The sequence below is a fragment of the Mus caroli genome, unplaced genomic scaffold (genome assembly GCF_978045245.1).
Source record: "Mus caroli unplaced genomic scaffold, Mus_caroli_1 scaffold_16, whole genome shotgun sequence".
Classification (NCBI taxonomy): Eukaryota; Metazoa; Chordata; class Mammalia; order Rodentia; family Muridae; genus Mus; species Mus caroli.
The window spans coordinates 13,207,584-13,220,466 of record NW_028227271.1 but is presented as its reverse complement, the minus strand read 5'-3'; the positions used below and the strand labels follow the sequence as shown (position 1 = coordinate 13,220,466).

At 42.1% G+C, this 12,883-nt stretch overlaps 1 protein-coding gene across 1 annotated transcript in view; it reads right to left on the bottom strand.

Annotated features, from left to right (window-relative positions):
* The window catches only part of Kif21a (kinesin family member 21A), a 116,699-nt gene that overhangs the window by 48,041 nt on the left and 55,775 nt on the right, over positions 1-12,883 (bottom strand). Inside the window, exons 5-10 of the mRNA XM_085831711.1 lie at positions 12,351-12,485; positions 11,724-11,891; positions 9,780-9,895; positions 4,253-4,448; positions 3,724-3,913; positions 3,269-3,332 (exon numbers count right to left, since the gene is read on the bottom strand). Coding sequence (XP_085687837.1) covers positions 3,269-3,332; positions 3,724-3,913; positions 4,253-4,448; positions 9,780-9,895; positions 11,724-11,891; positions 12,351-12,485 — 869 coding nt within the window. The remainder of the gene's footprint in view (positions 1-3,268; positions 3,333-3,723; positions 3,914-4,252; positions 4,449-9,779; positions 9,896-11,723; positions 11,892-12,350; positions 12,486-12,883) is intronic.

The following is a 12,883-nucleotide window of genomic DNA, read 5'->3' as shown; positions in this document are numbered from 1 at the left end:
CCTCAGGTGAGAGTTCTTTGTTCAGTTCTGAGCCCCATTTTTTAATGGGGTTATTTGACTTTCTGGAGTCCACCTTCTTGAGTTCTTTATATATATTGGATATTAGTCCCTTATCTGATTTAGGATAGGTGAAGATCCTTTCCCAATCTGTTGGTGGTTTTTTTGTCTTATTGATGGTGTCTTTAGCCTTGCAGAAGCTTTGTAGTTTCATGAGGTCCCACTTGTCAATTCTCGATCTTACAGCACAAGCCATTACTGTTCGATTCAGGAATTTTTCCCCTATTAAAAAGAATGAATTTATGAAATTCCTAGCCAAATGGATGGACCTGGAGGGCATCATCTTGAGTGAAGTAACACAATCACAAAAGATCTCACACAATATGTATTCATTGATAAGTGGATATTAGCCCAAAACTTAGGATACCCAAGATATAAGATACAATTTGATAAACGCATGAAACTCAAGAAGAATGAAGACCAAAGTGTGGACATTGTGCACCTTCTTAGAATTGGGAACAAAACACCCAGGGAAGGAGTTACAGAGACAAAGTTCGTAGCTGTGATGAAAGGATGGACCATTTAGAGACTGCTGTATCCAGGGATCCGTCCCATAATCAGCTTCTAAACGCTGACACCAGTGCATACACTAGTAAGATCTTGCTGAAAGGACCCAAATATAGCTGTCTCTTGTGAGACGATGCCGGGGCCTAGCAAACACAGGAGTGGATGTTCACAGTCAGCTATTGGATGTATCACAGGGCTCCCAATGGAGAAGCTAGAGAAAGTACCCAAGGAGCTAAAGGGATCTGCAACCCTATTGTTGGAACAACATGATGTACTAACCAGAACCCTGGAGCTCTTGTCTCTAGCTGCATATGTATCGAAAGATGGCCTAGTCGGCCATCAATGGAAAGAGAGGCCCATTGGACTTGCAAACTTTATATGCCCCAATATAGGGGAATGCCAGGGCCAAAAGAATGGGAATGGGTGGGTAGGGAAGTGGGGGGCGCTATGGGGGACTTTTGGGATAGTATTGGAAATGTAATTGAGGAAAATATGTAATAAAAATATTTAAAAAAAAAAAAATAAATTATAATGAGAAATTAAAAAAAAAAAAAAAAAAAAAAAAAAAAAAAAAAAAAAAAAAAAAAAAAAAAAAAAAAAAAAGGGATTAGCAGGTGAAAACAGAGCTTGCGATGTTGGGCTACGTCACGTGACACTCTGGACCTGCCGATTAAGAATCTTCTGAGCCTCTGTTTCACTCAAGCCCATAACTAACTTTGTGAGAGGCTTGCAAGCGCTATCTTTTCTTATAGACTAACACACTAAAACCCAGAGATGCCAGGAAGTAAAGATGTCAGGGAAAAGCAACCTAAATGTCAACCCAGACACTCCCATTTTACGATGGTTCAATATGCCAGCTATTCTTACATGGCGCATTATAAACCTGGGACTCTAGGACACTACTCTTCAGGGCTGGGACCCATCTAATTAAAGAGCCACCAAAGCAATGTCAAAGTTGGGAATCTGAAACTAAGTATTAACCCATACTGGGTGTGACAGTTGACTGAACGTGGCCTATGAGTCATCTCTGTCCTATAAAAGCCTCAAGGAAAAGCCTTAACTGTGAACGTGAAGGTATAACTTTTAGTCGCTAGGGGTGGGAATTACGCTGGCGGTTTCCTAGGACATAATGAAGCAGTCATGCCACTTGGCCCAATGGCAAGATCAAGGTTGGCATGCAGCTTTAGAATAACAGGGTGGAGGAGAGGAAGCAGACCACAGCACCCGAAAACACGAGCTGCAGCAAGCACTGGCCAGACACCAGGGAAGAAAGGAGCTGAAGAGCGGCTGCCCACAAATGGAGGAGGGCAATCAGAAACTAAGAGAGCAGCAGTTTCTCTGGGCAAAGTAAATAGAGGTCTACACAGTGAGGAGAGATCAGTCTGAGAATAGATTCTAGACAGTTCAGAGAGGAGCACTCCTGGTCAGAGCAGAAACTGACTGTTTAGGCCGGATACTGTGCAGAATCAGGACACAATACCTAAAGACCTTTGTCACACGGTTCGGTATTAAACTATTAAACTCTCTCTCTCTCTCTCTCTCTCTCTCTCTCTCTCTCTCTCTCTCTCTCTCACACACACACACACACACACACACACACACATTAAAGTTACAGTCAATAATAACTTTATTGCTATGTCACAGCATCTTATTTGTCTTTGAATTTTGAAGCATTAAAGAGACAAAAACGACTTTGTTAGGGCAGGAAAGTAGGGAAAGTACTTGTCACTGAGAATAGCCTAGGGACAAAGGGGGACAAATAACACAAATTCAAGACATTGAATTGTGAGGATTCCACATGGCTGAACTGGGGTTCTACCCCTTGAGGAACAACAAAGCATCAGAGAGGACCATGGAAACTAAGAATCTTCCAGCTGTGTTTAATGTCCCTGTCCTGTGTCACCTTCCTATAACTCCCCAGTCTTTTCTTCTGCAGCTTTCTCCACATCCATAAACTATAGACAGACTTTTTTATCATACTAAAGTATGACACTTCAATTTCCTGCATATGTCTAGTTATAATGCTCTACCAGACTGTGGCCTCTTTATGCTATGCCTGTCTCAGTGGTTAAGAGCACTGACTGATCCTCCAGAGGTCCTGGGTTCAGTTCCCAGCAACCACAGAGTGGCCCACAGCCATCTGTAAGAAGATGGTTGTGACACCCTCTTCTGAAGACAGCAACAGTGTACTCATATGAATAATAAATAAATAAATCTTTTAAAAATATCCATTAGTTTAGGTTGTAAAAGTTGATTACATGGAAAAATCCAAAGCCAGTATGGTTGACTTTAAAAAAAAAAAAACAGGAAGGAATAGAAAGTTCAAAAAGTTAAAGTTGATTCAGAGACGTGGATCTGTTTCCAGGTGATGGGAAAAGATCCACAGGCAGGGAAAGGATTAAGGATGAAATCACCAGCATCGGGTAGGCCTGCCTGTCCTATACTTTGGGTTTGGTGATGTCCAATAAAGATCTAGCAATAACAGTAAGAGAAGAAATGGAAAGGGAACATGGGAAAGGAGACAGGGAAAATTAGCTTTGGAATATGACACTGTGGGAAAGCCAAGTATCTGGTCCTCTAAAGTTAACATGACCACAGGTCCCAAATAGCAATACTGATAGCTCCTGAATATTCAGCCCAGCACACAGGAATATTCTGAACATTACAAAATCTGACATGCATTACATGTTATAGAAAACTATACCTGAGGTCTTCAATTTCTTTAATATAACTATGAATCATGTTACTGATCTCTTCATTCCCTTCACCTGCAAGATAAAATAGGAAATGGAAATTTTATTTTAAAACAAAGACTCCAGCATTAGAAGTATAGCTCACTGGCTTAGCACTTGCCTGGCCATGCGTGAGGCCCTAGTTTGGAAAGTTAGTATCCAAATAAAAACACAATTCCTACAACAAATTTCCTACCTTGAATTGCATGAACCCAGATCCTGAAGAAAAAATATTGCAAAGGGCACATGTTTTGTTTATGTAGGAATTTATTGATTTTTAAAATTAGGTATTTAACTTAAAATGATAGGTTATATATATCAAAGTTCAACATTTCAATTCCAACTATTTAGAGTAAATAATCAACACAAAGGATGTGTCATATCCTTCTGAAGTTAATCTCCCACTGACCCCACCCTAAACACGTACCTGCTCGGGCAAGAACTTGGTTGGCCTGCTCACTGACAAGCTGCGTGATTCTGGCCCTCAGCGCATCAACGGTCTCCTGCATGGCTTTTATTCTTACACGCAGATTATTATTTTCAGTCTGCAGCATAGCATTCTCATGAAACATGTCATTGATGCTTTCCACGCCTTCCTCGTCAATTATTCTTTTACCCTTGAAAAGAACCCCCCCGCCCATTGGTTAATACAGGCCTTAAGTACACAAGAGTTTTCTTTAAGGACAACCCCAAGATCACAGTTCTAGAACCAGCAGCCTTTTTATCCTCCCAGGCCCAAGGCAAAAAAAACCCATTTCCTTGGACTTCAATCTTTCACGGTGCATTAGCCAGGAGAATTAGATTGAGTAAGGAGCCTTTTGAAGAATTCTAGACAGTCTGACCTCCCGAAGACTACCTCCAAAGCAAATACATGCAGCCGCTCCAACAAGTCAAGACTGTGTTCATGACCCAGGCCTTCAGTCAGTCAGAGAATGCAGTCGGTGCTTTTAGCTTACTGTTTTGTATTCCATGAGCTCCATCTGAAGGCGCGTGATCTCGCTCCGCAGCGCGTTGATTTGCTGACTGGCTCTGTCTTGATTGACCATCACCTTGTTCTTGATATTTCTAGCTCGATTGGCGTACTTCAGAGTGTTTAACGTCTCCATGAAATCCCTGTCTGAAGGGCTGACGCATGCTATCATGATGGTCTGGCTGAAAGTTACAAATAGCGGTTTGTTGTACAAATAAAAACCCAGTTCTGAAATGCACATTTTTCAAGTTCCTACCATTTACATAGCATCTTCCTTCGAAGATCATAAAAGACTGATGTTACTAACTTACAAATAAAGTCAACCTTAAAAGCCTTCATGATTTAAGACCATCTTAACAAAAGGGTTTTGTTAACTTAGGTAAGGCAGGAGAGAAAGGGTATATATTATGTTCTTTGATTCACAATACCTTGAGAATGTATGAGCACATACATTTTTTTATTTTTTAATTAGATATTTTCTTTATTTACATTTCAAATGTTATCCCTTTCCTAGTTTAGTCTTCGAAAATCCCCTATCCCCTCCCGCCTCCCCCCCCTCCTCCCCAACCCACCCACTCCCATTTCCTGGTCCTGGCAGTCCCCTATACTGGCGCATAGAACCTTCACAAGACCAAGGGCCTTTCGTTCCATTGATGACCAACTAGGACATCCTCTGCTACATATACAGCTAGAGACATGAGTCCCACCATGTGTTTTCTTTGATTGGTCATTTAGTCCCAGAGAGCTCTGGGGGTACTGGTTAGTTCATATTGTTGTTCCTCCTATAGGGCTGCAAACCCCTTCAGCTCCTTGGGTCCTTTCTCTAGCTCCTTCATTGGGGACCCTATGCTCGGTCAAATGGATGACTGTGAGCATCCATTTCTATATTTGCCAGGCAACTGGCATAGCCACACAGGAGACAGCTACATCAGGCTCCTGTCAGCAAGCACTTGTTGGCATCTGCAATAGTGTCTGGGTTTGGTGGTGAGCGCATACATTTATCTCTGGATACTATGTAAACTTTTTTTTAATTATTAGATATTTTCTTTATTTACATTTCAAATGCTATCCGGGAAAGTTCCCTATACCCTGTAAACTTAAAAAAAAAAAAAAAAGATTTATTCATTTTATTCATAAGAGTGCACTGTTACTCTCTTCAGACACACCAGAAGTGAGCATCGGATCCCTTTACAGATGGTTGTGAGCCACCATGTGGTTGCTGGGAATTGAACTCAGGACTTCTGGAAGAGCAGTCGGTGCTCTTAACCGCTGAGCCATCTCTCCAGCCCCCTATGTAAACTTTTTGAGGCAGGGCACACAATAATTCTATTATCACTTTAACTATAAATATGGCATGTTGAAAAAAAAACTTTTTTGACTATTTAAGGCTTTATTTTTTTGAAAAAAAAATCATTCAAGTATGAGAGCTGGAAAGATGGCTTCACTGCTAAGAATACTGGCTGCTCGGGCAGAGGGCCAAGATTCAATTCCTAGCACCCACACATCAGCTCACAATCCTCTGTCACTCCTATCCCAAGGGATCCAATACCATCTTCTGGCCCTCCAGGGGCACTGCAACCAAGTGGCAATCAGGCATACACGCAGGCACCTCACACATACACGTAGAAAATAAATTTAAATTTTTTAAAATTGTTTTTAAAAGTTTTTCCTTTCTACTGACATTTTGGCTCGATTCAGCTATGACTCTCATTCAAAATGCAATGAGACTCAAACAAAAGAAGCATATAGTATCTCCCGACTTTTCACAGTAGTAAACCATCATTTGTGGCTGACTACTCAGTTTGTTATTTGACTTCTGCCCAGACTACACAGGAAAAGAACGGAAATATGAGACATGCTAAACTGGCTCATCAAAATGGAATAGTCAAATGCTTATATACCCCAGCTATTATGTCTGTCAAGGAACCACATGAAGGTCTTCCTGGACACTTGCAATCCAATTTGACATGATATAAGAAGAGTCTAGTGCTGGCACTCTTTCTCTAACTCCTGATCAACCACTAAGTGGTCAGCACTCCTTGCCACAGGCTCCGGATACCTTTGCAATGATTCGAGCTTCTGTCGTCCGTAGAAGCCTCGCAGCAGCTTATGGTATCCTCATGAAATGCAACTATTTATAGGGAAGCATGCCGGAAACCTGAGGCCGGACAAGGGTATTGATTTGTGTTTTAATGCCACTGTTTCTTGGCATTGATGTCACTGCCAGTTTAAATGGAAATGGCTCAGTCAGTAATGCGCTTCCCACACAAGAATAAGGGACTAAATTTAGATACCCCAGCAGCCACTTCAACGGACTTGCAATCTCGGCACTTGACAGGTAGAGGCTTGCTGGACAGGCCATCTTGCTGATCACTGAGCTCCAAATTCAGAAAGAGACCCTCTCTCAAAAACTAAGGTGGTAAGCCATTGAGGCAAATGCTCACACCCATCTCTGGATGCACCCAAACTCAGGAAAACATGAACATAATTAACATATCAAACCTTCCTTTAAAGACCCAGTTCACCCACCCTGATAGGAAGGTAATGGATGGCAATTGACCCTATTCAGTAATCTCCTTAATGGTTTCCTTCCCCCCTCCCCCCTCCCCCGCCCCCTGGGAATCTCAGCTGTGTCCTACTGAGCCTTCTTCGAAGGATGTTCCCAGTTGTTGAGGAAGCTGAAGCTGATGCAGGATAGCAAGTACAAAGCAACCTGAGCCGCCAAGAGACCTTATCTCAAAATTACAGCAAATGAAAAGGTCGTGTTCTAGAGCTTCTCTCCTTTTACTTTCTCTCTCTCTCTCTCTCTCTCTCTCTCTCTCTCTCTCTCTCTCTCTCTCTCTCTCTCTCTCTCTGCCTCTCTCTCTCTCTCTCTGCCTCTCTCTCTCTCTCTCTGCCTCTCTCTCTCTCTCTCTCTCTCTGCCTCTCTCTCTCTCTCTCTCTTTGCCTCTCTCTCTCTCTTTTCGAGTCAGGGTCTCACTGTATGTCCCTGGATGACCTGGAACTCAGCTTTGTAGCTGGCCTCGAACTTACAGAGATCCACCCTCGTCTGCCTCCAGAGTGCGAGGATTAACGGGATGCGCTACCACAGAAGGCTCTCCTACCAGCTCTTACTCATTCCTTCCTGTCTCTGCTGAAATAGCGTTGAGCATTCTGTCAGCAAACACTCCGCTCCACTGGACCTTTCCTCTGCCCCCTGCACCATTAGAACATTTCCCTCTTGTCCAGTACACGATTGCTGGTATTCCCTTCACACAAACGTTTTCCATACTTCAGACTCTAAAGGCCTGAATGGGAGGGCCCATGAGTTTAATTCTTCAAGGTACTTCCAAATATGTAGCCCGGTATTTTGACGTGCCTTAGTTCTCAAAAACGCTGTTGTATTATATAAATAGATGCATAAGTAAGTATGATGTACACATGCTTTGGGGAGATCGTTAAATTGAGACAATGTGTGCCTCTCTAGCTATGATCTGATAATGAAAATATAGTAGGCAATTGAAAGTAAGGACCGATGGGATGCTGACTAGAGGACGACCTGAAGTGCGGTCTGCATGCAGCACCGCTCTGCAAAGCACTTACTACACTCCGATGTTACAAACGGTAAGGACCGAGATTGAGCATGAGCACGTGTAGCACCTGAACCTCCTGTCACCAATGAACTCAACTCACTGACGACAGTGAAGACCAGCACAGATCCATGCGGTGAGTCACGCATAGGGCAAACAGAGGACAGTTACGGACGGTAGTGGTCAACTAGGAACTGGAAGGCAGGGAGGCTTGCATTTCACAAATATTTTGAAAAGCACTAAGACCGGGGACTAATTAAGTAGGAACTATGAAAGTCGGGAAGGAGAGGAGCTGGCTAGCATTGATTAAGGAAGGGAAAAATACCCTATATTAAACAAAACTCAAAGGTATATGTCTCAAGAACTAGTTTGCTCTAAGCAAACATCAAAAAATGTTTACTTTTATAATTCTATTTTTAAAGAAGTACCATTAACTTAGAAGAAACTATTGGTAATATGGTGATCTGTTTCTTTCAGGTGTGCAGTATAGCATACCATAACAATACATGTGGAGGAAGGAAGGGCGGGAGGAAGGGAGGAAGGAAGGGAGGGAGGAAGGAAGGAAGGGAGGAAGGAAGGAAGGAAGGAAGGAAGGAAGGAAGGAAGGAAGGAAGGAAGCAAGGAAGGAAGGAAGGGAGGGAGAGAGGGAGGGAGGGAGGGAGGGAGGGGGGGGGAGGGAGGAAGGAAGGAAGGAAGGAAGAGAGGGAGGGAGGGAGGGAGGGAGGGAGGGAGGGAGGGAGGAAGGGAGGAAGGGAGGAAGGAAGGAAGGAAGGGAGGGAGGAAGGGAGGAAGGGAGGAAGGGAGGAAGGAAGGAAGGGAGGGAGGGAGGAAGGAAGGAAGGGAGGGAGGGAGGGAGGGAGGGAGGGAGGGAGGGAGGGAGGAAATTAGAAAATGTTCATTGGGCTCAAAAACAATTTTTACTTTGTTATGAAACCTAGATGGATCCTGAAAAACATACGGAAAATACTAAAAACAAGTTTTAAAATATGCAACCAAGGAAGCCATATTGCATTCAAACATGCAACACATTTAAAGAGAGAGAAGACCAAGATTACATAAAAGGAAGAAATATTTTAAAACGCTGCTGAATTAAACACAGCTCTTTTTCTAAGGCAAACTGATTTTAAACCTAAATTCAAAATTATTCAAAAGTCTTTTTTGAAAAATTGCAGTCCAAAAAGAGACTTACTTAATTCCCAGATTGTTCATTGTGTGGCCTCTACTCAATAAACATGACTTTTAGACCACTAAAAGCATAATAAAGGAAATGTGCGGAGCATGTTTAACTTGTTGAAATAGGCTGTGAATGAATTCAAATGCCAAAAAAACCAAACGTTTCCATTTACACAGTCAATGGAGGAGAAAGAAGGGACTGTGTAGCAGAAGGAAATGTTTAGCCATGGAGTCCTCCAGTGCAAAAGTTTAGAGGGGAAGAGAGTACAGAATCCCACAGCTCGTCAGCAAACGCCCTGCATTTCACTCAACTGACATTTTCTGACAACTTTCCCAGCATAACAAAACAAGTTCCGACCTTAAACTTTGTGGGAAACTGTCGATAACATTTAAACGACTTCGTGGTAACTTAGAAGGTTTCACTTATTACCAACAAAAATTCTTTTGGCGTCTCCGTGTGCGAATCAGAATCGACACTATTGTCGAACGAGCATGTATTGCTGATTTCCTTTAAAACTTATGCGGTGTTCAATAAATCACCAAACTTCCCCAACTTTAACTCATCAATAAAGTAGAAATACCAGCACTACCCAAAGAATATTATAAGTACTACCAGAATTATCATGTATAAAATGATTTACACATTTTAGGTATCTGTCACTTTTTCGTCCTATTCATTTGCTTTAAAATAAAAGCAGTTCTTATAAATCTTACAGATAACACTTTAAAAATGATGTGTAATCTAAACCTAGAACACGGATGGATACATACCTGTTACCCCCCAGGGAATCCTGCAAGAGTCTTGTCAGCTTCGAGTCTCTGTAAGGGACGTGGGTGGCTCTCTTGCTCTTGTCCCCCAAGGCGCTGATTACATTCCCAAGAGCCAACTGACAGAGAAAAGGAGAGAGGGGGAAAAATCGTATGTTTATTAACTAGAGCGCTTTGAACTAATAAGGACAGCCTGTAGGAAACAAGATAAAAATTAAGAACCCCGTGTTTGGATTTAATTCACATTTGTATTTCCAAATACAAGTAAGCTTAGTAATGCATGTGTTACTCATTGCCCTTAGAGTCCAGAGATTTTCCTTTAAAACATTAATGCTTAAAGACTGACTAAGTCTGACCATGCCTGGAGCTCAGGTTACATCTTCAGGGAACTACTCATTCGTATTATGAATTTTTCTCAATTTAAATCAAACGTTTACTAAGTCCCCAGCTCCTTGAAAGTTTCCTGCTATAATACAAAAATGGTCTATGTGGCTAATACTTGTCATAGCCGCAAGGAAAATATTAGTGTCATTTCCCTGAGTAAGGATTCACTACACAAGTAATACTGACTTTAGAAATATATATATGACATGATATGTGTTCAATATCCAACTTTATAAAAGGTAAATCGTTAATATTTCTATAGCTATACTTTCCTGCCATGAACGGGCTGGACTCCATGAGGAACACATTCCACACACTAATCATATCAGCTTTCAGTCATGAGACAACCAGAAACATGGAGTGTCAGGGCCAAGTCATCATCTGGCAAGTGGCATGAGTCATACTGTATCTCGGCTTCTTTTTCCAGAATCTATGGAATTCAGTACTGGCCACACCAAAGTTCAACAGCCTCGACGGGAAATTGAGCAATGGATTTTGTCCCTTTCGGGACACGTGTCCTAATCCATCTGAGACAACATTCAAAGTGTAGGACTCAAGCCTGACCATGAGGGAGCCTGTCCGTGTGGGCTTTGATATTGGGAGATTAGGGTCTCTCTAATAAGCTTCACTGGACAGTTCCTAACAGAAATGTAATCATACTGGGATCAATGGACACTGGTTAAAAACAAACAAACAAAACCCCTAAAGTTTGGAGGTCCCACTGCAGGACAGGAAGGATCCAAGTAGGAGCATGTGACCAGGTGTCACCATCACAGGGATTTAGCAGTGCTGTTCCTTACATGGGAACAGATATCTAATTTTATAATGAGGAGAGCAAGAAGAAAAGGCATGCAAAAGAGTGTTCTAAAATATTTTCTTGCACATAATGAAACCTGCTAACTCAACCACAAGGCGTTTGCCTATCAAAATACCACTAGGTGGCAGAGTATTAAAGTTAATTCCTAATACAAACTATTTTGTAAAAAAATGGATAAAATTTGGACAAAATTCCAACAAAATAAATCAGACTCGGAGATACAAGAACATAATAAAAATAAACTGTTAAAAAGCTTTCGAATGATCCACACAGTCAATAAAACCAGCGTCACAAAATGTCAACCAAGGTGGCCTTTGTGTCTTGGCCAATGAAATACTTAACTTTAAGGGCTTGCTTTGAATGTATGTTTTCAAGTGTGGAAATAAGTTTTAAAACATTGTTCCCATCTGTCAGCTTTTGCACATACTAGAAAGGTTGAGCGAGCCAAACTAAGACATAAAAAAGCCCGCGACGTGGGGGTGGGGTACAGACAGTGTAGTCAGGTCAATGTATTACTGTTGCTTTAGCCTTCAAGACAGTGAGGAAGGATTTCCATGAGATATATTGTGAATTACAGCAGAGAAAAGGAAGTTGGGCCTGAAAACGTATGTCTATAACTCCAGGATGGCAAAGTCTGAGGCAGGAGAATCATTGTGAGGCGAGCCTGCACTACTTATTGATCACCCAACCAACCAAGCTAAACAGAGAGGGACAGCAGAGAGGGCACATGTCTCTTGTGGTCTTACAAGCCCGCAGTTGATGGAAATGCCCTCTTTTGCTCTCTCGCCTGTAGCTCCGGTTCTCTTCAGTCTTTCCGACCCCGCCAGATCAACAAAGTGAAACTTCGCAGTCAGCGTCTCAAACTCGTTCATTGGCGATGATTCGGAAATCAGCTTGTTATCAGTTGTGTTCTCCTGAGATGGCGGGAGATAGTCCAAGATGCCTCATTAATGTGACATCAAACACCCTGTAACCTTGTCCCCATCTGCCCCCTTGCACAGCTGGAGAAACAGTGGCATCGCCATGCAAGCATCAATGAAAACATCAGAGAAAAAGGTTGGAGAGCAAGCTCCAGCTGTACTGAACTAAGGCTCTGCTGATGAAGGAAAATAGACAAACAGCCCTCACCACAAAGAGCCTAGAGGATGACCCCTCCACTTGGTCATTACAAACAGATATTCAGTATTTTTGTTTGTTTTCCAAAGTGTTACACAATTGGTCAGCTTCCTTTAAATAAATAACAACAACAACCAAAAAAAAAGGAAACTAAGGAAGAAAAAAATAAAATAAAATAAAACTGGATCAAACTCCTCTCCAGAGATGCATAGGATGTACTGATCTAAAGGCTGAACGTTTAAGAAACAAGAACTCACAGCATCTGCTTGGGGACACACTCTGGTTTGACACACGTGAATGGTAAAGATGGCGTGTGAACGAGAGCTCTGTACATTCATCTGGGTACTGGCCGTGGTGCGCGAGAGAGCGCCCAACTTCAGACACTGCATCATCTGCAACGGGGAAGAAAGGCTTCACTTGACACACAGGCACCAGCCAACCTTCTGTCTGAGCTGCTGGCTAAAACCCACTGTGCTGACAGACATAAAGGAAGATCTCTCATCCTATCTTTTTGTTACAGACCATCTCAGCTGAACTTCTCAGTACAATGGTGCATTCTCCTTTTTTTTTTTTTTGACTAGGAGAAAACACTAAGTCCCATTGTCCATCCTATGCTGACATTTACAGCTTCCACTCCAAACTGTTACAGTAGAAGGCTTTGGTACAACGGACTCCACAGTAATCCGGATCAGTTAGGCGTCCCTGTTTAAGTTTTTTCTTCTCATTTTTTTAAAGATTATTATTTTTTTCTTAAATGCATCCCTATAAAAGCCAAGACGCAATCCTAAAC